This window comes from Botryllus schlosseri, chromosome 6 (assembly GCF_051294905.1).
Source record: "Botryllus schlosseri isolate E-star chromosome 6, Bs_hap1, whole genome shotgun sequence".
Taxonomy (NCBI): domain Eukaryota; kingdom Metazoa; phylum Chordata; class Ascidiacea; order Stolidobranchia; family Styelidae; genus Botryllus; species Botryllus schlosseri.
The window spans coordinates 20,698,062-20,724,952 of record NC_137241.1 but is presented as its reverse complement, the minus strand read 5'-3'; the positions used below and the strand labels follow the sequence as shown (position 1 = coordinate 20,724,952).

General features: G+C 40.0%; 1 protein-coding gene and 1 long non-coding RNA gene across 3 annotated transcripts; one reads left to right on the top strand and one right to left on the bottom strand.

Moving 5' to 3' along the window:
- Positions 1-8,977: 8,977 nt before the first annotated feature.
- LOC145441451 (uncharacterized) lies at positions 8,978-26,518 on the top strand. 2 transcript variants are annotated; one of them, XM_080319319.1, is made up of 16 exons: positions 8,981-13,047; positions 13,118-13,197; positions 13,796-13,930; positions 16,583-16,736; positions 17,134-17,294; positions 18,030-18,150; positions 18,209-18,356; positions 20,208-20,267; positions 20,326-20,430; positions 21,015-21,163; positions 21,322-21,420; positions 21,483-21,632; positions 22,640-22,752; positions 22,961-23,086; positions 23,633-23,734; positions 25,702-26,518. In XM_080319319.1, exons 1-15 carry the CDS (start codon positions 12,906-12,908, stop codon positions 23,732-23,734), a joined length of 1,845 nt encoding a protein of 614 aa, XP_080175445.1. In that variant the 5' UTR covers positions 8,981-12,905; the 3' UTR covers positions 25,702-26,518. The 2 variants fall into 2 exon arrangements, with proteins under 2 accessions (XP_080175446.1, XP_080175445.1); XM_080319320.1 differs by lacking the exon at positions 13,796-13,930 and having other exon boundaries at positions 8,978-13,047.
- On the bottom strand, positions 21,422-22,641 carry LOC145441454 (uncharacterized). Its single transcript, XR_013915831.1, has 2 exons — positions 22,228-22,641; positions 21,422-21,746 (listed from the first exon to the last, which is right to left on the bottom strand). It is a non-coding gene; the product is annotated as an uncharacterized LOC145441454 (long non-coding RNA).
- Positions 26,519-26,891: the final 373 nt, after the last annotated feature.

Below are 26,891 nucleotides of genomic sequence, written 5' to 3'. Positions count from 1 at the left end.
TTGTGTTACCGTCGACGAATATGAGAATTGATAAATAAGGTAGATCAAATTATATCAGTTAACAATCCTCTTCGCCGCTTAGGTTACATTATTGGTTTGTTGGAGGTATAATTGAACTGCAGGTGGCTGCCATTAGAACTATTGAGGTATGGATATCTTCCCGCGTGGTGCGCGATCTGCGTGAAAATGCATTGTATAGCCTGGCATTCCCTACACCTCAGTATTCGTTAGCGGCGATGGTGTTTGACCTCTTCGACCCAATGCGGCAGTGGGCAGATTTATTGCCAAACAAATCTTATGGAATCGTATCTACGGGCAGCCCAAAGTTTCTGCGAAGTCGTATATCAAAATCCATCCCTTTACCTTCGTATGAATAGTTGAATACGCCCTGTTTGTGGTAATCAAGAAGGAAAAATGCTCTGGCCCGAGGAACACGGCGACTTTCTCGCAAGGCCTAGAATAGGATTGCCGTACGTCCGGAATTTCCCGAACATGTCCGGAATGTTACTGTTCAAACTGCGCCCGAGAGGAATTTCTAAAATATGCCTAAATGTCCAGAATTTTGAAGGTTTGAAATAGGATCAAAATGTTTTCGTAAGTCAACAGACACGAGATTAATTTTTGGCAGATTTATGCCACTTGAAGTTTTCTTCGCGCTGCGTGCGATTTAGTGTCACAGTCATGGATTTTAATATGTAAACCACCACCCTCGCAAGAAATACAATCAAAAATTATTAAAAATAACCATCATTTACTGAAATAAGTCTAATTTTATTCGCAATTATACGATAGCGGTGTATTACCGGAGTAGGGTAAGGTCATTAGATGCAGTCAATGATATTGGCTCTAAACCTGGGGGTCGTTTGTCTATATTCTGGGGTTCGCGAACATGTTGAACGTAATCAGCTGGCAAATGTGCTGACCGTTTTTCAGTAATTAGCTTATCATTCTGAGCTGGGTCACAAAACATTTTAAAATTAGAAATGGAGCCGCGACTATGAACGGTTGAAAACCACCGGATGTGACACCGGATCTGCATAGACTCATAAATAGTCTTATTCGCGTGACATCACATGACTTTACGAGGTATAATTCCGTTCCCTGTATCTTCGAAGCCATCATCCTCCACCAGCTCCACCGCTAACTATGATCATGTATGCATGCAATATTATAGACTGCTTTCATTCACAAAATTTTATGACCAGATGCATATAGAAACCAGATGTATAAAGTAAGGCCCCAGAAGTTCCATCGTTTACCCTATGGTAGGCTCAAGATCAGCGTTTATTTGGACAGGCGGGGTCTGAAAAAATGTTGGTTCGATCCTGGTTACAAGACACAACCACATAAATGCACCGACCTAACTTTATAGCGGCTCGTGAACCGGATCGTGATGGTCGATAGGCAAAGTTTTGCTAGTGTGACGTCATATTGACAGACAATGGGTCATTCCTCATTATAAAATCTGCTAGTAGACGCTAAAGATTGTCCGGAATTTGCCCCGCACAAATATGGTAACCCTAGCCTAGTAAGCTATATAAATGACGCTTCACGTACAAAAGTTTACTTTTGGAATTATTAAAATGGAGAAGTTTACTTTTTTTAAGCGGAAGTACAGAAACATTTTGGATTGACTGCAGAGGTGGTCACATTAGTCGGCGTTACTACTGGGTGCCAGTGTTGGGATGACTCGAGTCATGACTTGACTCGAGTCAGACTCGAGTCAACTTTTTCGATGACTTGACTTGACTCGAGTCACTCTGCAAAAATGACTTGACTTGACTTGACTCGGCGCTTCAAAAATGTGGATTGACTCGTGACTCGGAGCAAAATTTACGAGTCAATTTCAAGTCATCAAGTAAACGGTGTCGACTAAATCAATGTATTTTGTGCATGTTCGGATTATTCACGACACGCCGTTGTCACTTGTGAGAGCAACCAGTCATTCACTGATCCTACATTGTTACATCACAAATACATTAGCCGTAAACGACAGCTTGCGTTGTCGTAGTAGCAGATTAATTTGATAGCAACGTATCGCTGTTTATTGGACGGCTCTGTCCGTACATTGCAGGGCGCTCACCTTTACCAACCCTCGTGTACGATTTAAATCGAACAAATATATTTTATGCATTTATATTTTCACGGATGTGTATAGATGGCTAGTGTATTGTGCGATATCAATTTCTTTCATCTTCTCGAGGTTTCGTATTCGATCCTCTATTTTGGCTGATAGAGAATGTAGCATGTAGCTCAGAGTTGTCAAACTCAACTGTCGTCGCGGGTCGAATTCAAATATTCAGATTACTCGCGGGACGAACCAGTCAAATCATTCCAAAATATTACTAACTCTTAACTCAATATATGCACTTTTCGCATTCTCGGAAGTCGGAATTGGATGTCAATGTCAGCGATTTTCTCCTGCCGATGACTACAATCACAACTCCGCTGTCGGATGGTTATAATGAACATACTCGAAATTTGCTATCTTGAAAGAATATTTATTAGTAGTATTTCTTGCTACAAATTCGAGAAATGTGTTGGATAAAATCACGCAATTTTCAACATATACTCAGAATTTCTTCGCGGGCCGAATGAAATCATTTGGCGGGTCGTATGTTTGACACCCCTGATGTAGCTATACAGTTACTGACGTATTTTATTAGCAGTTCTACGTGTGCGTGAGCGATACAGTGCATTTTGCATGTATATTTAACTTTATATTCGTTATTTGATTCAAGATAAATGACCATTGATCTCTTTAACACAGCTAGTAAAATATAATGAATTTGAACGATCACTCATACTTCGAAAATTCAATTTGACTTGAATTGTGACTTGACTCGTGACTTGACTTGACTTGACTTGACTTGACTTGACTCGAGTCACCTCCAAAAAACGAGTGACTTGACTTGACTCGAGTCATCTTTGAAAATCGATTGACTTGACTTGACTCGAGTCAAAATGTGCAATGACTCGAGATGACTCGTGACTCGAAGGTAGTGACTTGATCCCAACACTGCTGGGTGCTAATAAGTATACTGGTAGTTTACTGGTGCAGTAAGACAAAAAAGTTCAAAACCACTGTGATGGTGTGCCGCGAACTATTTTTCGTTTCCAAAGGGTGCCGCGAGGTCAAAAAGGTTGGGAACCACTGGGTTACTCACTCGTTACTATGTACCTGATTCACAAAGTGCAATGTTATGACATCACAATGCAGACATTCAGTCAACTTTTCCTGTAGAATGGATTATGATTCAAATGTGTTGGACTAATAAGCTTTTTTTCATCTCAAGCTCATGTCCATAAACGCGGATTTGAAATTTTTATTTTATTTTATTCGTCAACTGATTTTTTGTTGTAAATCATAGACGATTTGTGAATATGGGTGATCTAGTCGCCAAAAACCTTGCGCCTGATCTTGAGATCCACTGTTACAACTGGTACTCCTGAAGTTTTTGTGACGCATTCTTGCAACCAGCTTACTTAAAAGAAAAACGGCATTAAAAAGCGTGAATACAAATCATTTTGGATGTACCCATGTAAATTATTAAACTGAGTGACGCTGCCGAAGTTTTACACACCGTACCGGTGCTTGTTCCATTGTTACTGCAGGCTGCTTGCGAGTATTATTGCATGTCATATAACAGTATTCAAACAAACTCGAGAAAATAACAACGATGCCACCTCATAACTGCTTTGTTTTCGCACATCATTAGACATTAGCTATAACATTACCTTGGAGAGACTAGGGGTCTCAAGCTCAAATGTGCTCGCGGGCAAATCTGCTACATTTTGATGGCACCGCGGGTCGCAGCACCAATAATAAGGGTATTCAATATATTTCCAAGTAGGCCTTACCTGACGGGACCTTGCAGACGGGCATTCCACACACATCGTGTAGATGCGATTTACTATTGGGAATTCACGCCTGATGCGAAAAAAATCACATTTTTAAATATCTGTAAAAAATTGCTGTTGTACTCCGCATAGTTTGTCAAAATATTTAATTTATAAACACCATGCGAGAATAAAAATGATGAAATGCATCATGGCTTCGTGAAAGCTGTCGCTTTATAACTTTGCAGCTAGCGGACATCTGACGTGCCACAATTATAGGTAGAATATTTGAGAGTTAAACAAAGATTGATCTGATATCGGAGCATGGAAGCAGTACAGCATCGTCCGGTTTTGAGCATACTCCTGATATCTAGGCTATTCATCACGTCATTACCAAAGTCAAATTAAATCTGCGTTAGATTTCCCTTCGAATATTGGAACAGATCAATAACAACATAAATATAATGAATAATGTGCCATAACAACAGAAATGCCTAATGGCCGAGTAATCCATCGGTGTTACTGCTGTGAAGAATACCACTACTTTACTTGCAATGTTTAGTTGATGATAATTACATGGATAAAGAGACCCAAGAAGACGCAGGATATAACTAACTATCATGTTACCATACCGACCTGCGTAGATAGCTAAACAACGCTACGCGACGCAAGCTACGACATTTTGATATATTACTAATTCCCATAACAGTTCATAGCTTGCTGCGTCCGTGGTTGTACCAAGTTACGGCGTTCTGAGTCACAATTGTAACGTTCGACCCGATTCAACTCCAGTCATTTTTATTTATCACCCATTCAGTTCGAGTTCGAGTAATTCTACAAAAGATCGCGGCCAAGTCCATATCACAATTTTCAGTCACGAATCATCAGCATATCATGTTTTACCACCATGAACAGGTAATGTGACGTAATAGCTGATCTTTCACCGCATGGTAACTTTTGAAAGCGATGTGATAGTGAAGTTTGATGAGTATATTTTCATGTTCTTGGAGTAGCTTTGAAGCAAATTTTATGTTCTCAAATCTAAAAAACAAATGTAGCAGTTAAATGCTGTTGAATACTTCAAAATCCAAAATGCCGACGTGGGCCGCACAAAATCACCTCTCGGGACGCATGCGGCCCGCGGGCCGCGTGTTTGAGACCCTTGGCTTAGACCAGGGGCGGGCAACTTCACCAGTCGGCGGGCCTTTTTCAAACTTTTTCAGACTTGGAATACCGGAGGCAAATCCTGAAAAATGATAAATTTTTCCCACTTCGTGGTCGGTTGACAAAAAAGTTAGCTTTCCGGCTCAGATCCCGGACCGTTACTTCAGTGCTGATTTACTGTATCTCAGTTGAATTTCCCCCCATATTTATCCGAAATTTTCAAAACAGAGGACAAATCCTAATAAAAGAAGGCGTATGCGGTAACCCTACGTAAGCTCCACTCTCGCACGCTGCGCACACACGTATATAATAACATACAGTCAATGAACTTTGGCGTTTAAGCAAGTAGTGGGGAATCTCGACAGACTGGGGCCGCGGCCACATTATCATGTAAGACGGGGAACTGTCCACGGGCCGGACGAAATCCCTGTCCGCCCCTGGCTTAGACCAAGGTAGTATTGTGTTTTTCACATGTTTTTTTAGCATTCCGTTGTTACAAAAACTCTTATTGCATCAATATATGGAACGTGAAGCACTATTAGGCCTCTATATATATTTTCGTGCTGGAGGTAATCTGGGCAGCTCACCGCCATTTTACAGGCGCGTGGGTAGACAGTGACCCAAGCGATAATTCGGCAGCTCGGGATTCATAAATAGGGATATTAGCCGGGAATTAAATGATCACCGATGTCGAAACACCGTGAATAATAAGCAACCGTGACAGAAACAGCTAAATCAAGCGATTCCCAAACTATTTCATGTGAATGTCATGGCAGTAAAATGACGAAAAAGGAATATTACAAGCAGTAATCAGTATGAAAACTATATGCGTTAAGGTATTGCCATGACAAGTGCTGAAAATGCAAGTTCGCATAAGTGCGAAGTAACAAATGAATCAATGAGTTCCAGGCGCAAAATCGGAACTGTTTATCAAATTCAGAATCAATTGATTACATTACATCATTTTCGTATCTGTACTAGCGGATTTTGCCCTACTATACCACGTGTAATTAATTGAATGAGGCCATCTATTCATTATCAAACGCATTCGCGAAACCCAGGCGGGACTTCATCACGTACACAGGGCCCAAGGAGTTGAGGAGGCTGCCCATATATTGATATGAGTATCACATGAGTCTAGGTCAGTGGTTCTCAAACATTTTAAAACAAAATTCACAACAGTTTCCTTGCGCAGTTTTCAAAATGGTGCACGGTCTCTTAAAAATCAACCTGAAACTACGCGTTGTTTTCTGCGGTACCGACGTGACGGTGTACCTGTACATTTGTGATCATCTCCGATATGCCTGGTTCGGTTTTAGACAACGCTCGCAACCCCAATACAGTCAATCACCTTCAACCGGTTCGGATGTACATTCACCCCCCCTAAAACTGCGTTTTCGGACCCTCGCTCGGTGATCAACCTACACTAACCTCATGGCTTATACGTCCCTACCCCTCTTCCTGCTACGGGTAATTTCTGGGGATGGTGCGAATCCCTGAAAGGTTCAAGTTCCTGTGAACGCAAACTTGAGCCTATATGAGTTTGAGAACCACTGGTCCAGATAAAAGGGTTATTTATATTTGATCTTTTGACCTCCCGGGAGTATCGTCCTCAATAAGTGAATCAAATACAATACAACACATGGGTTATAATTTTCATCTGAACAAGTTACACACAATGTACAATGCGATAAGACACAATGCGATGTAACGAACAGATAGGAGGATGTCGAACGACACGCATCAGTAGCGATCCGCCTCAGACACCCACCTCGGCCTAGAGAGCCCGAGCCTAGAGTGCCCGAGCTCTTTTTGATGTTGATCTTTTTGAAGCCGCGAGGGAAGAGGAGCCAAGATGAATATCCGACGGGAATCGAACCGAGTCCGCCTGCTTGGTAGGCGCTTATCGACTTATCGTCACCACTACGCTATCTCCCCCGCTGATTGTGCAGTGGTTCTCAACCTTTTTATAACCTCGCGTACCGGTAACATTTCAAAAAATATTTGGCGGACCGGTGGACCTGCAAAAATTGAAATCTACCCAAATTTGAAGTATTCATCCGTTTCTTTGCAAGTTTGATACTACGCAGAGTGGCATTTTGAAGGTTGTGTTCGTAATCAAATACGTTCATGATGGTATTTATGAAATTTCTCGGTGGAGAGTCTGTTGAGGCGAGGTCAAATCGCCTTGCCCAGATAAACGTGCTACCGCCGAGAGTCGACTGTAGTGTCACAACGAAGGCCGAGGACAGACCGACCACGACAACTAGAATAACGCTCCTCTCTTCGAGAGAAGAGCCGTTTCGGAATCGTACCAAGCGCCTTGTAGTGCTACCTTGCTTATTTCCCACTGCCCCCAGACGTAGCCTACTACGAATACTACGCGCCGAACGAAAGCAAAGCACCTGGCAACAGCGACACCGGGGTCATCCATAAAATGAATGAATCGTAAACTAATGATTGTTCGAACTGCGCGGTCTAGCGAGTCAGCTGGTGCTTGTCGCTTGCATGTCGCCACCGGAGACAGCTTGGACTTCAAGTCAAATCGAACATGTTTCCAGGCCTAATGTTACCTCATGGAGTTCTGAATCAGTTTATAATTTGACGTTTTATTTATTTTATCAAGGGACGAGCTTTACTTCTTGCATCTTGAAATTATGGCATGATATTGTTATATACCTGGCGGACCGGCGTAGAAGACGTCGCGGACCCGCGGTTGAGAACCACTGGTATAAAGCGCTTATATCATACCGAAACACAGCTGCAGGAAGTCTCGAATGATTTAAGACGTCTCTAAGCCATATTATCGAATTTTCGGTTGTGATAAGCCATTCAAATGCAATGCCCCTATATATTGTTTGCCATGAGAATAATCCACCTCGTGAAACATAGGATATTAAAGATTTTAATGATCAAAATTGATTTTAAACAATATTGACATTGATCGATAGTCAGCTTTAAAATCGTATTATTTTTCGATTATTTAGTTTAGACAGTGTACCCACAAAGTTAAACAGCCCTAACCGTTTTTTTACCAAATTAAATGATAGTGTAATATAACACCAGGTACACCGGAAGGGTTTTACTATGACGATGTGTTAAGAAAGTATCACCGCTATAACTCACACCGAGTTCAGGTCCGTATTCATACATTATAAAAAACTCTGGTATTTGATAAAGTTGGCTTGATGATGGGAGATCTCAAAGCAACAATTAATCATACACGATCTATGCGTGTAAATGCTCCGCAAATAATTTCGTTTTCTCGTCGTTACATTAAACCTGATAACAGCTCTCAGAATGGAATCAGGCATAAGCCTATTAGTCAAAGATTGATCGAAAGACTGTATCCATTTATATCTGAAAAGATATCATTTATGATCAGAGGTATATCACGTTTTCGCAGATTGTCTGGACAATGCCTAGTTTTCTACATAGTCTATATGTCTATTATCGCGGTATTTGTCACATTTGAGACCTAACGCTGGACCCAAGTGAGGTTTGAGTTAAGAAAATGTGATCAAAACACCAAATTGTGATAATTCGATACCGGAAACATCATCATTTACATCTTTACATTGACAACGTTCACGATTTATTGACAACTTTGCGTTTGTTTTACGACTCGGTCCGCCGTGTTGTGGCCAATCGAAAATGAAAAGCGATTTGACAGTTTTTTGGTATCGACTCGGTTCGGTTCCAAAAATCCATTTGAGAACTCACGATAGGCACCAGAAATATTCATGTCGTGTAGTCGTGGATTGGAAATCGTGCGGATTTACAGATCGATAAGCATGCGAGTTGGCTGAAACTACACGTTATTCAGTAAATCGCATTTTCTTCAGAAAAGGATATAGTGCTTCACACAATAGATTCGTTGTATACGACATTCAGGACAGGCTACGGACGTTGAACCTCAGCGGTATGGATTTCACTGAGATTCGGGTGAATTGAGAAAAAGCAGACTATAGCTGAAACGAATTCGAAAAGAGTATAACAAAGCCATTAGTAATTTTTTGCGTTATTACCTTGGCAAGTCACAATGATAGCTATACCGCATTGACTGTATTTGGCCATACTGCTAATCTGAAAATGCTCAAGTCCTGGGACCCGGAAATAGTCTATCGGTCGTCATCTAGCTTAAAACCTCCGATGACTGTTACTGAAAGATATTCAGGCAATAGGATATTCCCTTATGATTATATATAGTCGGAAATATCCGTCCGATTTCATTTTGTGACTTATCAGTGGGATAGCAGTTTGAGTTAGCAACCTTACTCGTCGTTACGATATACATAAATCACATTTACAAGTAATTTGGAAATCGAAATTATCATCCAAGACCTGCTTTCACTGATATTCTTGGTAGGATATTGTCTCTTTCGCCAATTTCCTTTGCACATGCTAAATTCGACACCGTCATTCGCAAACTATTTAGAAGAGAGTCGAGTTTTACGGTGATTATTGCGTGGCAGCACAGCGCGGTTCAATCGCGGCATTGAATTGGAGATGGAAAAAGAGTTTCAATAACAATCTAAGAGAATGCGGACCCGTTATAAAGCTACTATGGCATCCGATAGGATATTCTAGTAAATTTATCAGATGATATGTAGTGTACATTCTATAAAGGACGTCTTTGAGATTTAGAATAGCCAGGTATCAACAGCGCGTAGCATATTTGAACGTAATCAATGATCTGTCAAGAGCTTCATACCTTTAAATATGATTATGCACCATCACTAATATCCTGTATAGCGGTAGGTGTGTGAGGTTCATGCAAGCGCTTTCCGTTTATCCCCCGCGTGTGTATGTTCCGACGCTCTGTACACAACGTAGAAAATTGTTTCAGAATCATGTTTCAATCTCTTTCCAAACAACTTCGCGTTCTCGTACAATAGCAGGAAAGGTGGTCGATAGGAAGTGGTAGAAAAGTATATATTTCCCGAGATTTCCGCCCACGCGCAAAACATAACAAGAATGAAAGTGACTGTTTCATCTGGGAACACTATAGCGAGTTTATTTACTTTATCCGGTACAAAATAGTATTCTATTTGAAGTAAGATATTGTGGGTTGAAAAAGTGTTAATTATACGGCCGCACACGATGGCACTTGCTTGGGGGTATGTATTGATATGCTGGTGATACCCATATGGTAAAACATTGCCCGTTATCAATCAGATAGAAACTAATATCGCTGCAAGTGTTTGGTACGATCTGCTGTTGTCTATTACCTATCAGCAGTTTCAGATACCAATGATGAAAATGATATCTTCTGAGCGTTTCACGTGGATTTATTTATCCCGTTTTTCCTAAAGCCTTCAAGTTTCCAAATTATCATTTCAGTCCATTCCGTCGACGCCATTTTTTCGAAACGCGTTCAGATACGGCTTGGAGTCAGCAGGATATCGATATCTTTTTGAGGAATTCATATATTCCAGCGACACCCAAGCCTTTGTTCCAAAGAAATGTAGACTGTAGAACCTATGCATATAAAGATCGGGGTCATTTACTACAATATATGCTGACCTTCGCTGCTGATATGGAAGGTGATAAGCAAGTACCAGTGAAAATTCAAAATATGTGCTATACGTCAAATATAATATCCGACAATGACTGACAAGACAATAATATATGTCAAGACCCAAACACTGTGAAGGTAGGACCAGAAAATCATGATTGATGCCTCATCCCAAAGTCCTAAACCAAACTATATCTCTAAATGTCACCTGGATAGCTACACCCACACTAGTACATGTGGAGTTGGAGTTTATACATTCTTTACTCCGGGATCTATAGGTAGAAGGGTTTGAGTGTATAATCTACACTGCCCCCTGGATCCTCACATACCTATAGTTCGGGAGGTATCCGACTGTTCAGCTGGATTATACGGTCTGGACCCACAGGGTGATATAGATTAATAAATTAGGTAATAGTTGATTTTATACAAAATAGGAAAATGACTAATTGTGTTGAACCCTTCGAAGTACTAGTTTTAAAGTATTTTATATGGAAAAAGGAAAGGACGTAGTTTATTTTTGTCCTTGATGTTTTTTGCGGCATATACTATACACCGACTCATGATACACATACACACGATCTGTGCATAAGCATACCATGAGTGTATGATGTGCATATGCCGCTGGACAAGGAAGTGCAGATATAGCCTTTACGGCTTTCTAAGTCATGCACCACCCCTCCATGCTATCCCAGTAGTGCATGAGCGCCAAGCAGGGTAGTCATGGATACCAGTGTTACTAATCAGGTCTTTGGTCTGACCCGGCCGGGGACCGAACCCACGGCCTACCGATCAAGAAGCCGGACGCTTCACCATTACGCTATCTTGTCGGCTTGGACTATACCTAACATTCATCACTTTTCCGTTTACACGGCACAATCTCTTTGAAACCTCCAAAAATACACAAGATGCAGATATAGCTGTGCACTGTACAGTGCACTTTTCTGTACAGTATGAGCTGCATAAAGGCTCGGTTAATACATTGAAAATTGAAAGTTGGGCGCATGGTCCTTAATTAGTGAAATTAAAGAGAAAATTCGAAATTGATTTGAAAATTTGGACCGCAGTTTTCTGTATCATGACATAATACTGAGTTCATGGTCTCTTGGCGTACTTCACGATAGTGCAAGCGTTATACCAAACTAATTAAAAGGAGCGTGAAACTAGTTTGGGATCAGGTATATGTAAAAGTTTAGGATACTTTTTAAACAAAACTCGTTAAATTTTGGAATTACAATTTAGTGACAACAGAGGTCATCAAACAGCAAAATCACAGTTGCCTGAAAACGAATAATAATTTCCAGTTGGTGTTTTTTTGATAATACGCCGCCTAGATGGATGAAACTGCAACAGAACCCGGCATAATACGTGTAACATCACACAGGTAGCGGGATATTCCTCAATAAATTCACTTTTTCAATGTTTTCTTTTGAGTTGCATACATTTGTTGTAAATCTTGAGCTAATTTTTACTTTTGAAGTTACACCGGCCAATAAAATTTGTTGTGAAATCGGCCACTCTCTAAGCTAAATGGTTGAGAACCAATGTGTCGAAAAACACATAATATACATCGAACATTGCATAAATCATTACATCATTAATCAAAACGTCAAATTATATAAATAGCATACCCAGCGTAATTTATAATAATATTTGACAACTCTCCTAATTTGCGATCAATTGATCCACACGTGTGTGTGAACTATATATACCACATATGACGTATCATGCCGCTTATACCCAACTTACAATGAGAACAACTCGTAGATGCACAGTAGACAACTCATACTGAAATATGCCCCCTCGAAAAAACCTACTTTAATAGGTTACGAACCCTTCATTTTCTACTTCCTTTGAAGTATACTATTAAATTTCGACATGTTTTAGTAATTGCTGTCTTTGAATAAAAATTTACGGTGTTACATTTACCTCTATAATTAATTAGCAACATTGTTTGACTGTATCTGCGTACTACTTGATATTAGACTACGCATGTTACGTATAGCCGTCCTAATATTGTCATGAATATCTTTATTGACTGAATCAGTTAACAAACCATACAGATACAGCGTGTAGATTGTGTGCTGCGAGCTTGCGACCCCTATTTTCGCCGCTGGACATTCCAGTCGGGCTCGCGAAATATTGTGACTTCGCCGACCGTGATATGGCCATGATGAGCTATAAGGAAAGTTGGACAATATATGTTAGCATTTAGTTAAACCGAAGCATTATCGTGAACTATTAAATAAAGCAGGTAATAAAATTTAACAGCGAATAGGAAACACTATTCACGTGCCGTGTTTGATATCCACCATTGATTTCCTGTTTTTAATGACTGTCACAGATAAATGAGTTTAAACCTGTGCGGATCAAGTGGGCAGATATAATGCAATCGCTTATCATAATAATTGCCGTAATAATTGTGAAGGTCATTGCCGATGAGGACTACTACGACTACTACAGCAACGGCAATCCGGATCATTATTACGGACACCAAAACCCTGTTTTTGAACAATTTGCAAGAGACGGTTGGTTGAAGGGGATTATGAATTCAATTTCTGTTGCGAACTTCACAATTCATACGTGTCATTATTACAGGATATACAATATACAGAGGATTTCCAGTGGGGATCGCCTGTGTAGATGCGTTTCCTTTATTCGATCTCCAAGGTGCCCATGTGAGTACCACCTGTTGCTTTCCATTGAATGCGCTAAAACCGCAAACTACCCCTACGCACGGAAATTCTATAATATATACACAGTGCCGTATCCATCTGCCGAAAGTTAAACACATACTAACATAATACAGTTATGCTACGATATAAAGTCTCAACTATAATTTATTGTTCGTGTAAAAATTATTGACAACAGAAGAATGTGTGCTAGCATGTTTACGGAAACGGGTTACTTCATGTATCATTTATGCATGATATCGTTCACGATGGAATAACAAAAATGATATCAAATAAGATGACTCCGGAAATGGGTAAAAAAGCTCATCAGTCTGGTCCATAAGACTCTTGTCTATCCATGTTAGATTTTTTCAACTTTAAATTAAGTATACATATACATAACAAAGAAACTGCTAAATAAGTTCATTTTAAGCGGTTTAAACAGCATATGATTTCCACAAACAAATATACAGTTGCCCGTGCGTTACGAATAAACGGCGGAACACCATTGATTCGCGATTTTATGCATTGTACAATAATGGCATTGGGAGCGAACCCGCGGGTTTGTATTCGCGATTTGTTCACTTGCCCATCTTGCGTATAGTGCATCATAAAGAAAGACGGCGTGGCCGTCATAAATCAAACGGCCACCGATGCCGAAGAATTTAAGAGGATCGGGTTATTTCAAGAAGCGGATGATACGTGGAACCAGACGGAAATCAATGTTCATGTGGCGAATGTAAGTGTAGAAAGTGATACTCAATGATAGTCCTCCCATTAAAACGCGTAAGAGTTGCCAGCTCAATCAACAGTGTGGCAGTGTGAGGTTATGAAATATCAAATGTACGGGCTAGGTGCGTACAGATAACTTGTAACATGTTTAATATGCTATACATTGATTCGCTGTCTATGCAGGCTTATAAGGAGGCCAACATCCTCTCATGTAGTATGCTCAAACTGATGATATTGCTTTCTGTGCTTTATGACGTTCTTGAGTATATTCACGACGCTACCGCATCAGCTTTAGGGATGCAATTCTTGCATTCTGATTTTCTTGAGTCGTCATGTATCACGAGAGGCGAATTCACCGCTTCTACGTATTTGAAGTCTCAAAGCTGCACTGCCTGCACATTCTCCGAGCACGTTGCATATTTGCGCCATCACTGTAAAACAGTGTTTGGATGACTCGAGTCAACGTTTTCGTATGACTTGACTTGACTCGAGTCACTTTGCAAAAATTACTTGACTTGACTTGACTCGGCGCTTCAAAAATGTGGATTGACTCGTGACTCGGAGCAAAATTTACGAGTCAATTTCAAGTGATCAAGTAAGCGGTGTCGACTAAATCAATGTATTTTGTGCATGTTCGGATTATTCACGATACGCCGGTGTCACTTGCGAGTGCAACCAGTCATTCAGTGATTGTACGTTTCACTGATCCTACATTGTGCTATCACAAATACACCGACCACAAACGAAATGGTCACAGCTTGCGTTGTCGTAGTAGCAGATTATTCTAACAGCACCGTATCGCTGTTTATTGGACGGCTCTGTTCTTGCATTGCACAGCGATCACCTTTACCAACCCTCTTGTATGATTTAAATCGCACGAATATAGTGTATACATTTATATTCTCGCGGATGTCTATATATGGTTGGTGTATTGTACGATACCAATTTCCTTCAACTTCTCGAGGTTTCGTATTCGATACTCTATTTTGGCTGATAATTATGGCTGGGCACAATGATTCGAGTACTCGAATCTGAATCGAGTATTAATTTTAATGATTCGAGTCGAGTAGTAAAAGACGATTTTTTCGAGTAATGAAATTATACGCTCCTCACCACTGAAAGTTGATTTATCAACGAGGAGTTTATCAACGATCAACGAGTTTATGCTAATTTCACTGTTGAAGCCTTGAAACCTTGATTGGCCGTATCGTAGCATACGAAACATGAAGTACAAAGCTACGAACGTTACTGGAAATAGCACATCTACGAAGTCATGATCATCCCACAATATTGTCACCAAGTGCAATGAAATCGGTATGGTCGAAAAAATAACAAAGTATCCTTAATATTATGGATAACAGGCATTATATTCTTTTTGGTCGCTTAAAAGGTACATATTTGAACTTTGACAAATAATATTATGCTATGGCGTCATAATGAGTGATACTCGATTACTCGACTCGACTCGAAGCATTTTACGTGATTCAGAATCGAATCACTCAGGTACTCGATTTTGCCCAGCCCTACTGATAATAAGAGAATGTAGCATGTAGCTCAGAGTTGTCAAACTCAACTGACGTCGCGGCCGGATTCAAATATTCAGATCACTCGCCGGCCGCACCAGTCAAATGATTCCAAAATATTACCAACTCTTAACTTAGTATATGCGCTTTTTCGCATTCTCGAAATTGGGTGTCGATATCAGCGAAATTCTCCTGGCGATGACTAGAAATCATAACTCCGCTGTCGGGTGGTTATAATGTGGCCTAAAAACATACTCGAAATTTGCTATCTCGAAGGAGCATTTATTAGTAATATTTCTTACTACAAATTCCTGAAATGTGCTAGAGAAAATACAAGCAATTTTCATCCGACACTCGTAATTGCTTTGCGGGCCGAATGAAATCATTTGGCGGACCGTATGTTTGGCACCCCCGATAGCTACTGGCGTCTTTTATTAGCAGTTCTACATGTGAGTGAGAGATACAACGCATTTTTCATGTATATTTAACTTTATATTCGTTATTTGATTCAAATAAATGACCAATTGATCTCTCTTTCACACATCTACCACAATATAATGACTTTGAATGATCACTCATACTTCGAAAATTCAATTTGACTTGAATTATGACGTGACTCGTGACTTGACTTGACTTGACTTGACTTGACTTGACTCGAGTCACCTCCAAAAAACCATTGACTTGACTGGACTAGAGTCACCTTTGAAAATCGATTGACTTGACTTGACTTGAGTCAAAATGTGCAATGACTCGAGATGACTCGTGACTCGAAGGAAGTGACTTGATCCCAACACTGCTGTAAAACAGATATAATTTATTTTGTTCTCACGATCCCTGCATGGATTGTAGGAAAACTCCAGTGAAATGAGACTTAACCCACAATCATCGAGAGACGTCTGTTCGCGAATTAGAATCGAGAACGTTGGGCGAGACTTGACAATTATGTTGTCTATATAATCGTCCGATTTAATTTCTAAATTTAAGAGCCAACTTACATCGCCCAAAGCGGCCGGATCGAAAGGCAGTACGATCACGATTCAATATATTGTGCCGACAGTTATACGTGGGACTCGACGCATTTCATGTTGACTTGTGCCATAAGCACCCTTTTCCGGTCTAACGGTTCTACTTCGCAGCAATATAGTGGGGAGAGCGCGTCGAAATCATACCGCCTTACACTATCGGAGCCGTTGGATTTCTCCTGCTCAAACCTGCACGAAAACCATCCAACTACATGGTTGTCAGCTGGTTCAAGTGAAATATTAGAATGTGTGAATGAGCACTCAATGGGTAAGTCCGTGTGAGCGAAGCAAGCAACCCGTTCTGTAGCAAGTATGGGTCACAGTCCCAATAGGCATCACGGAATACATTGGTTGTTGGGTATGTCATTGTCAGCATGTAAATTATTGACTGAAACAGATGATCAAGCAACATTATACGTACAAGATGAGGGACGAAGGTGTGTGACGTTAATTGACTGCCTAAATGTAGCGTAGTACAATAAGAGACCAGGAGTTCATAAAGATATACTATGTTTAAATTCGACATATGTGACCTATCTTTCGCAATGGCTTAACAATAGTCACCGACCAGAGGTATTTCACTGTAGCAAATGAATCCTTCCGTATTTCTTCGATCCCACCATATATTGTAACGTCTAACGAACAATAAACACAATTATTTTTAGGCGAGTCGATACTGCAAGTGACCGAAGACTTAACGTTTAATTACACCCTGTGGTGGTATAAAGGATGTGAGAAAATACAAAGAAGTGATCCAGAATACGAGTACATTGAGGACAAATTCGCACATCGCTGGCTGCAGGGAACTGATTTCGCTGATTTGCGCGTAAGTGAATATTTGCATGTACCTTTCGACAAAAAATGTTACATATATGTAGTAAAGGTGAGTGATCGCATGCCAACAAAAGATTGATATGTAGGCCTATTCGGAGAATGGATAAAAGGAGGTTTCTGGTTTTCATAAATTTCCCAAAGCCCAAATTGACCAGGAAGATCCGCGCAAACAAGCAATCGCCGAGGTCCATGATTTATCGGCGTCACTATATAGCGGGGATGTTGCGAATCATATCGATGAACTACACTGCCACCCGAAAGACTATCGCTAATGTCAACGTAACAACACGCATATAGGTTATAAACCAAATATTCTTTGGGCGTCAGACTATCGATATCTGGAATCACGTGAAAAGCCTCTTTCTCTACTCGATACAGGTGTTATATCCAAGTTAAACTTCTTGGAGGTATAGAACGTCAATATACAATTGAATAGTATTCATATTGAAATAAACCGGAATATTTTCGGCTAACACTCGTCGGGGGTAATCGTCAGCAACTAGTAGAGAATTGGAAAGAACATTGTATATCAACAATAGTATCGCAAAATATGACGTCACCAGCATGAAAGACAGCGTTCAATGTACTATTTTTAGGTGGTACACGGACTCCTTTTGTTAACAGAATTTAGGTTGGTGTATTTTGATAAAAGTAGACTCCAAGGCTTTAAAAATGGATACCACGCCTATGAATAGACGAAAGTATGCGTATAGTTTTATGGTCACAGATAAAAAACGCGACCTACACATCTACGCCCGGTGACTACTCGTGTGTAGTGGAAAAGAATTCCGAAGACGGTGCAAGTGGAGCGAGCATGTATATCGGAACAAAGCCAGTGTGCATGTCGAGTGAGTGTGTGTCTCGCATTGTGCCACAATCAACGCAATAAAACGGAATATTTCCTAGATGAATATGTCAAGTCACCCTTGCCCATCATGACGATGCAACGCAAAATGTATACGGCCGAGCAGGGCGCAGATCTGAGAATACAGGTGAAGGGTCACACGGCCACGCCCGAGGGTTCTCTGACACAGCACATCGACTGGAATTTCAAGTAAAATATACTCATTATTATGATAAATATGCTGCTCCATTACCGTTTACGGATACATAAATTTTGCCATATAAAACAGACTTTCCGGTATAAATAGATTGATAAAATTCCAATGTTTCCGCAACCCAGAGTGCGTGTATACAGCAAGAGAAATGACGGGTTGAAATTTCACGTGTGTGCCGTGTGACAAAGTAGTGTCTATTAGGGTTGTAACCAAGTCTCAAGGTTCCGAGTCACCAGTCAATTTGATTTTTATAGTTTGGACTTGAGTCAAGTCGAGTCATTTTCGGCTCAACACCGAGTGAATACCGAGTCAAATTGTGAATACATTGTGTGAATAAACAAATTGACTGAAGTCGAGTCGAGTCACGAAAAAAACGGGTCTCGAGTCGGACACAAAACTCTATGGGGTAAAACTAAGTAACCTAAGAAGAATAGAAAATTATAAAATTTTCTGTATATTTTCGCAAGTTTTCAAAATAACTCTTCACCTTATCATACCGGTTGTATTTTATTTCCCAATAACTTGTATGTCGATGTATATATTATATCAGCTACCATTGTTGCATCAGTTTTTCGACTGCCGCTGTTCTAATCGAAAATAGGCAAAAATTCTAGTTTGCAAAAACTTAGTTGTACGCCTACTTTACACGCCCGGGTGGGTTAACGCAGTGTTTGGATCAAGTCACTACCTTCGAGTCGCGAGTCATTTCGAGTCATTGCACATTTTGACTCGAGTCAAGTCAAGTCAATCGATATTCGAAGGTGACTCGAGTCAAGTCAAGTCAGTCGATTTTTCGAGGTGACTGGAGTCAAGTCGAGTCAAGTCAAGTCAAGTCAAGTCAAGTCAAGTCAAGTCAAGTCAAGTCAAGTCAAGTCAAGTCAAGTCAAGTCAAGTCAAGTCAAGTCAAGTCAAGTCAAGTCAAGTCAAGTCAAGTCAAGTCAAGTCAAGTCAAGTCACGAGTCAAGTCACAATTGAAGTCAAGTTGCCTTTTCTGAGTATGAGGCAAGATTACGCCATTGCAATTTGCTAGATGTCTGAAATACAGATCGAGGGGTCATTGATTCTGAACAGATGAACTAATATAGAGTTGAATATACACCCAAGAAGGCGCTATATCACTCACATATACGTAAAACTGTTAAATTACGTATGCAATTGCATAGCTCAAGTCTATAATTGCCAGCCAAAATAGAGAACAGACAGATGAATTGATGAGATGCAATACATAACCCATTTACATATTGATATGATACATAAACTATATTCGAATTTAATTTCAATAAAACATGAGGTTTGGTTAACGTAAGAACAGAGAACAGAAATAGATATTTTGCTATTATGTTACTTTACTATTAGTTTACGACAAGGTAAGCTGCAAGCTTCGACTACTTCGTTTGTGGTCAATTTATTTGGGAGAGAACATTGCAGGCTTAGTAAAACGCACGACCCTTGGATGATTGGTCGCTCTCACGGGTTACACCAGCGTTTCACGAACAATCCGAACATAAGCAAGATGCAGTGATTAATATCGACACCGATCACTTGATGACTTGAAATTGACTCGTAAATTTTGCTCCGAGTCACGAGTCAATCCACATTTCTGATACGCCGAGTCAAGTCAAGTCGAGTCATTTTAGCATAGTGACTCGAGTCAAGTCAAGTCATACTAAAAAGGTGACTCGAGTCTGACTCGAGTCATCCCAATACTGGGTTAACGCCATTATGCAGTATGCACATACCCCAAAAATAATTTCATGGGATTATCGTTTTCGAATGTCCACCGTTTAATCAAGCAATCTGATAAAACATAGGCCTAACTAAGAATTGATTTATAAATTTATTCACAGGGGAAGGACGTTATGTGGACATGGGATCGATCATGACATCCAAACGCCGGATTGCTATGAGTAAGTAACGCGTGCCGTGGAAATTCCCGCTTGGGATGAATATAAACTTCCTTCAAAGGAGCCTACACAAAAATACTGGATATTGCTCTTCGATTCGACCAGAGGAAGCTGAAGGCATTGATGAACGACTCGACGATAACTTCACAGCTACATTTTGGATAAGGTAAACCTACACGACAACAAGTGTACAGTCCGCTTAATTCGGACACTTTGCTCACGTTCACTTTTGACCGAATTAAATGGAAAATCATTTATTCCTTTCATGGTGATGGTCATGCGTGAAGTCACACAACCCATTAAAATGCTGTACTGTTTTGTAATAAATGAATTGAAGCTGTGCCTTACTGCAGTTATTGCCACTGATCGTATAGAAAACGTATACGTGGGTAAATGTCTTCAAGATAGTTGTAATAAGTATTTCGACATTATATGAAACAAATACTGTATACTGTATTACTATGTAACACACACATAGGCTACATACACGGGGTTACAACAGTACAGTTATTCATTAAACGCGGTACTAAGCCATGTGGTAATGGCTGAAACGGTATTTAGACTTGATAAAAGTACAGCGCACAATAGTACGAATTAAAATCAAAAAGCTTGTAGCAGGACAGAAAAATCGACTTTCCGGGTTATCCGGTGTCTAAATTAGGCGGACGTGACTGTAGGATAATTTACTTACTCGATCGGGGAAACGAGCCTTCAATATTGTGTAGGAAAGGTTATCATATCAATTTGCAGAAACCTCACCAAAGACGACGAAGGTGAATATACCGTTGTCCTGCGAACAACGTTTCAGCCGTTGCGCGAGACGTTCGTGGTTCGATTACGAGAAGAAACCGACAAGGCAAAATCGAATCATTTGAAGATTGTTCTGTTGGCGATAGCAGGTATGACTTCGTTAATGTAAAACTTGAGAGGATGATTAGCATTATTCATATAGATAAAATAGATGTACCTGACTGTAAAATCATCCATTGAAGTATAAACCTAACCCAATGCAATGTATCAACATGAACGCGTATCAATTCGTACCGTCTTATCCAAGGTTTCCTGATACTGGCCATGATGGTCCTCATTCTACTATACAAGTGGAGAGTCGACCTGCGCTATTACGTCAAGAAGCTCATCGCTCGATACGAACCGAGTACGGAAATACAATTTATTACAGAGAGTGAAATCGTAGAAAACATACCGAAATATTTCTAGCAAACAAACCGATCGCGTTCTTGATATACTCCTCTGACGTGAACGAAGAGATGAAAGGGGCTTTGGAGAAAGTTACGGAATTTCTTGGGGGAAGGCGGTTTTACGACCCGAATAATGCAGCAGGAGGGGTCGACGCCAATTCAGCTGGAAGTTAGTAGCAAAGTTTCGGAATGCAGTATTTCAAATCACAACAGCTCTATTGCAATATCTGTCTGACTTATTTCAGCTGCTAGAAGTAGTTTTCAACCTGTTGGACTTGCGGACCTGTAAAATTTATAAACAAATTTTGCGGACAAGTGAACTTTCAAATATTTATATCAACCCTTAATAAAATAACGATGGATGTACGCAACTCAGAACAGAAAAATGAAACTTTACTTTACATTTTGTTTCTAAATATCTTAACCACTCTAAAATTAGGTGATGTATTTCTCTAATTAGTGGGTATGCCTTCATGCCTTTACATTCCGCAATTGAGAATAAAATTGATATGTTTCGCCGGAAAGGTGATGTGGACCGGTAGTCCACAACCATACTAACTGTCACTTTGCTGGTGATTTTGATCTCTTTCTCACAATGTAGCAAGAATTCCACCTCGGGCATCCATTTTAGGGTCATTTTCTATGCACGAACAGTTATTCAATTGTCATATTTTGGAAATTTCCATATGACGGAAATACTGCTTGAAATCCCGGCTCGACAATGGCTTACTAAACTAGCGACTTGGCCTTAGCCATCAACGTACTTGCATAAAATTGGATGAGTTATGTCGGTCATCTGGCTTCAAAGGTAACATTACTGCAGACAGCATCCCGGTATTGAAAGTTTTTGAATTTGAATGATGACCTAAGTTCCTGTCCTGATGAAGCAAAATATATTGTTTGGCCATGACGCTTCTAGGGGATAATCCATATTCGCCATTGCTATAACTGTATTGACCTGATATATTTCAATCGCTGTATGAAAAATGCAGTTAATATGGCGAATAAAATTTAAAAGTTATAGTCTTCAACAATTGCTATCACCATTTCAAAAAACTATGTTTATTGAAGTAATGTTTCATGCGATCTGGTACATACGTCTCCAATATATATAAGCAATGAAAAATAGCGACATTTTCATCAGATACTGATAGCTTAAATCAATTTTCATTGCAGTGCTGATCCATGATCACGTCACCAGTATCATGGCAAAGAGTCATCGCTTGATTATATTTGTCACAGCGGATTTGATGAACGGAAACGACGCGGAAAACTTCGAAGTTTACGAAGTAAGATCTTAATTCGCACCTCCCCTACGGCAATGATACAGTTAAGTGCTTATCCAACAGTGCTGGATATAGCGCCACAGCATGCATGCATATCGCAAGACACAAACCATTCCATAAAATAAGCACATTGCTATAGAAACGATCGTGCATCCAACCGTACGGCGAATCTTATTAACACTCACATGCTCAACGTGCATTCACTCTACAGGGGCTCGAAAATAAAATACGGAGGGGCTTGCCAGTGATATTCATATGCAGCGCGAAAATGAGACGGAAAGTACTTCGCGACCAGTTTGGAAAATGCTCAGCGATTAGAGCTATCATGTCGAAGCAGGTTTGGTCCGATGGATTATTCATACTCATTCGTCATTTGGCATGTTACGCGACAACTATATCCCCTTCGAATGCCTATGAAAGTCACGGGTTTTTGGTATCTTATTGGCTGGGAAGCTGCGAAGAAACTGCACATGCAGCATAATTAATCGCAAGGCGCCGGCAAGGCTCCCAGATAACACTTCGGTAAATACAATGGATCTGGTCAGCGCACGAATCCACTACCACTCCGTTAAGCGGGACTTTTTTTTATGCCTTAGCCATTCAAACAGCTTCAATACATTGGCGATGATAAGACTGCCTAGCGCCACCTCAAGGAAGTTCGTTGCTTGGACTTGCAAATTTTATGTAGCTCTCTTGGTGAATTACCGTCATATTCACTACAAGCAATATCATGGACGTATGCAGAGCTTTTGTAATACGGAATAAATGGTTTCGTCTATGATACGATAAAAATATTATTAAAAAAATACAATTTCGATGTGATTTGATAAATTTGTTCCTACTGTATGTACGCTCAATCTACAAAACTATTATCATTTCACAGAAAAACAGCGTTATTATATGGAACGAAAACAACATTACCAAGTTTCGAAGATCGCTGTACTTGGCACTGCCGAAAGTTCGAGATGCCCCCATTGACATTTAGGTAAGATATTGTTTTAAAGCTATACTTCAGCTTCATTCAGCATATTTCTAATTTTTTCGCGCCGAGATTTCCGCGAGATCGCACGAGATCGAAATGATTCAATGTCCATCAAAATATGGAATATTCAATACTGTTTTTCTGTTCAAGCTTTTCCGAGCCCCCAGTCTCCTTTCGGTCGTGTATTGTTTGTTGCTATGTCCCAACTTCACAAACCGAGACGCCGTATTAATATTATGTCATTGCACATTTTCAAATATAGTCACCCTGTAGCTTAATAGCATAGCCAGGATGGACCCTGATCTAGTCGAAAGATTTCAACAACATCATAACTTCGCAATATCTAGAATAAAAAGAGTGAGGGTGACAGTTGTTATATATATCCCTATATATCCGCCGACGAATGCCCGCATAGAATCAAAAACAATATTTTAGGTATTATAACCTCTCAGTGTGATTTGGGTAGAGGCGGTCAGTAACGAAGTACTTCTAATTTTTCGAAGTACTCAAGTAGTTTTCCTCTACTTCTGGTACTTACTCAAGTGGATTTTTTTCCGCTACTTCTACTTCTACTTCACAATATTTTGTGAACTACTTACTTTTCGCTATTTTCAGTTTGTCAAGTAGAAGTAGTTTAATCCCCAATAAGAAAGATAGCTGAAGGAATTTGGGGGCTGTTTTCACGTAGTACCAACATTTAATTTGCATAAAAAATGTAATACTAAGAATTTTCGTTGCGCTTCACGCGCAGTAGATATGGTGTGACAAATATGTTTTAACGAACGTGTCACTGAATATAATTTAGATACCAGGTTGCGGGGTTCCATTCATACAGCATTGTCACCTATCAAATATTTTATCACAGTAAGCATGGCCCCCATAACGTTTGAAAGTACCGTTTCGCAATCCATCAATTACCTATTTTTCCTAGCAGCGGTGTCCTAATCGGAAAAAGTAGAGTTTGACTCTTTGTTAACGTTAGCAGACCACAGTTGAAACTTTCTGGACAAAAGACATGAAATAAATATTCCCATTTTTTGAAGTAATATTTGTATTTTTCTTTCCATTACGAGTCTTATACGTTGAGTTCTAATTATAGTTTCTGTTCTTTTGTCTGGAGAACATACATGTTGATGTGTAAAAGTAAGTGTAGTAGCGCCTTATATTTTCGGAAAATAACGCTTTACACTATTTGGCATTTTAACAAACTGCCATATTTTTAATTAACATATATTAATCGCGCATAGTGTTAATGCCGTATCCGACACAACTTCTCCGTATTGCTCTTCGACTGAACTAGGGGCCTAATAATATGGAGGAGGGCGCCATGCCATGATATTCTCTAAATGGGATTTCGAGTAAACGAAGGAATAGTATCGCATTCCCATATCAATACTATCATTTACTTCCCATGATGTGGACGACTTCTTATTCTGTCAAAAATTGACACCTCCTGGGATGAATCAATATGAACCAAGCTCACTACACCTTCCACATAGCTCGGTATGGAGCTTTTGACAGTGCATGCGAACGAATTACGATCGTTTTCACAACTACCTAATTACTTGAGTAGATTTAAAGTAAGCCAATTCTACTTCTACTTGAAGTAGTTTACGTTGCTTATGTAAGAAGTACTTCTACTCGTACTTGAGTAGATTTTTCTATCGCTACTTCTACTTCTACTTGAATAGCTTTCTTGACTACTTTGACCACCTCCGGATTTGGGAAAGAGGTCGTCTTGGTCACGGCCCTATAGTAACATTTCGAAATAAAATTTTGGATTTGCACTGGCTGCTAGCGACTCAGATATAGAATCAAGAACAACTCATGTTCTGTGGTGACAAGCGTAGGCTACTTGGCATTATATTTCTCTAGCTCAGCGGTGTACCGCTACTATAATGTAGAATGTAAATGGTCCGTTGTACAGAACTTATATTGTGAACTTTATCCTGACATATTCCTGTTCACAGTATAAAAATGTATCGACGGAAAAATTCAAATTTAAGTGATTCATGAAGCAATGTTAACCGGATCGTAACGGCATATTCGCACCGAAGAATTGGACGTAATTCGCCAACCTCGCGGATTCTTTGACGGCGTCCTTACGGAGAGAAGTCAGAAAGAAAATACCTCAGACGAAACTCCTTTAATGTCATGTATTGATCAATATCCGTCCAGTCGTTGGTGTATGAAGCGATCAACGGGATTTTAGCGCAAACTACCTCAGACGTGACTGGGCGAAGAATCAGAGTACTGTACAATTTCCATGTTTTCATACAGGACTATACATCCACAGTGTTTATTTGCCGTGAGGTGTGCGAAGTGGAAAGACAAGTCCCGCAGTCAAGCTAGACAATGATAACAGTAAGAATATCAATCAATGTCCACTCACTCACACATTATGTATTTGTGCCTCATGTTCCCAAACGTAGACATTGCGAATCTATACACCGGTGACTCTATCTCGAAGGTATATCTCCTGTCGATGCTGTCTTTGTATAGTGGCAAAATTTGAATGCCGACGATATTTCGTCGAAACTGTACACCTTCCGCTGTTTTTATGTACATATATGTTGCTCAGGAAATGTTTGTACGAGGCAATTAATGAATGTCGAATCAACTGATACTATACTCAGGTGCAATTAAGTTTGATCTGATTCTGCCAGAGCGATCATCTCCAGGGATTGTCGCACTCCTTACCGTAAATTTTCTCAATCATTCTTTTCATTCTGATCAACTGTAATATTGGTGACACGTTCCTCAAAATACATTTATTTAATACCTGGATTTCGAAATGTCTAATCTGATTTGACAAGGAATGTAACTTGTGACCGACGAGACGGCCAACGAGATAGCATGTTGTAGAACGTCTATAGTGAAGGGGTGTCGCACTCAACTTGTGTCGCGGGCCCTTTGTTATAAAGCCCAAATACTTGATAGTTTATTACATTATATTATGGATCGAAGTCGTTTTATAATCTAGCAACAACGTTTTTCGCAAGCGACAGGATCGGCAAAACACGATGAGGCACCGATTGAATACAGATATAAACCACTGAACAGTAGCTTGCAGGAAGACCGTCGACTATGAAACCTAGGCACAAAATGATTGACGCATATATTGGTCGAAGCTTTCAATATCGATATGTTCATGCGCCGA

Excerpts from the sequence above, each read along its gene's own strand:
- LOC145441451 (XM_080319319.1), top strand. The coding sequence starts at position 12,906 with ATGCAATCGCTTATCATAATAATTGCCGTAATAATTGTGAAGGTCATT. Across the intron at positions 13,931-16,582 it reads TCAATGTTCATGTGGCGAAT|CAATATAGTGGGGAGAGCGC; the intron begins GTAAGTGTAGAA and ends TCTACTTCGCAG. Across the intron at positions 21,421-21,482 it reads CATCGCTCGATACGAACCGA|CAAACAAACCGATCGCGTTC; the intron begins GTACGGAAATAC and ends AAATATTTCTAG.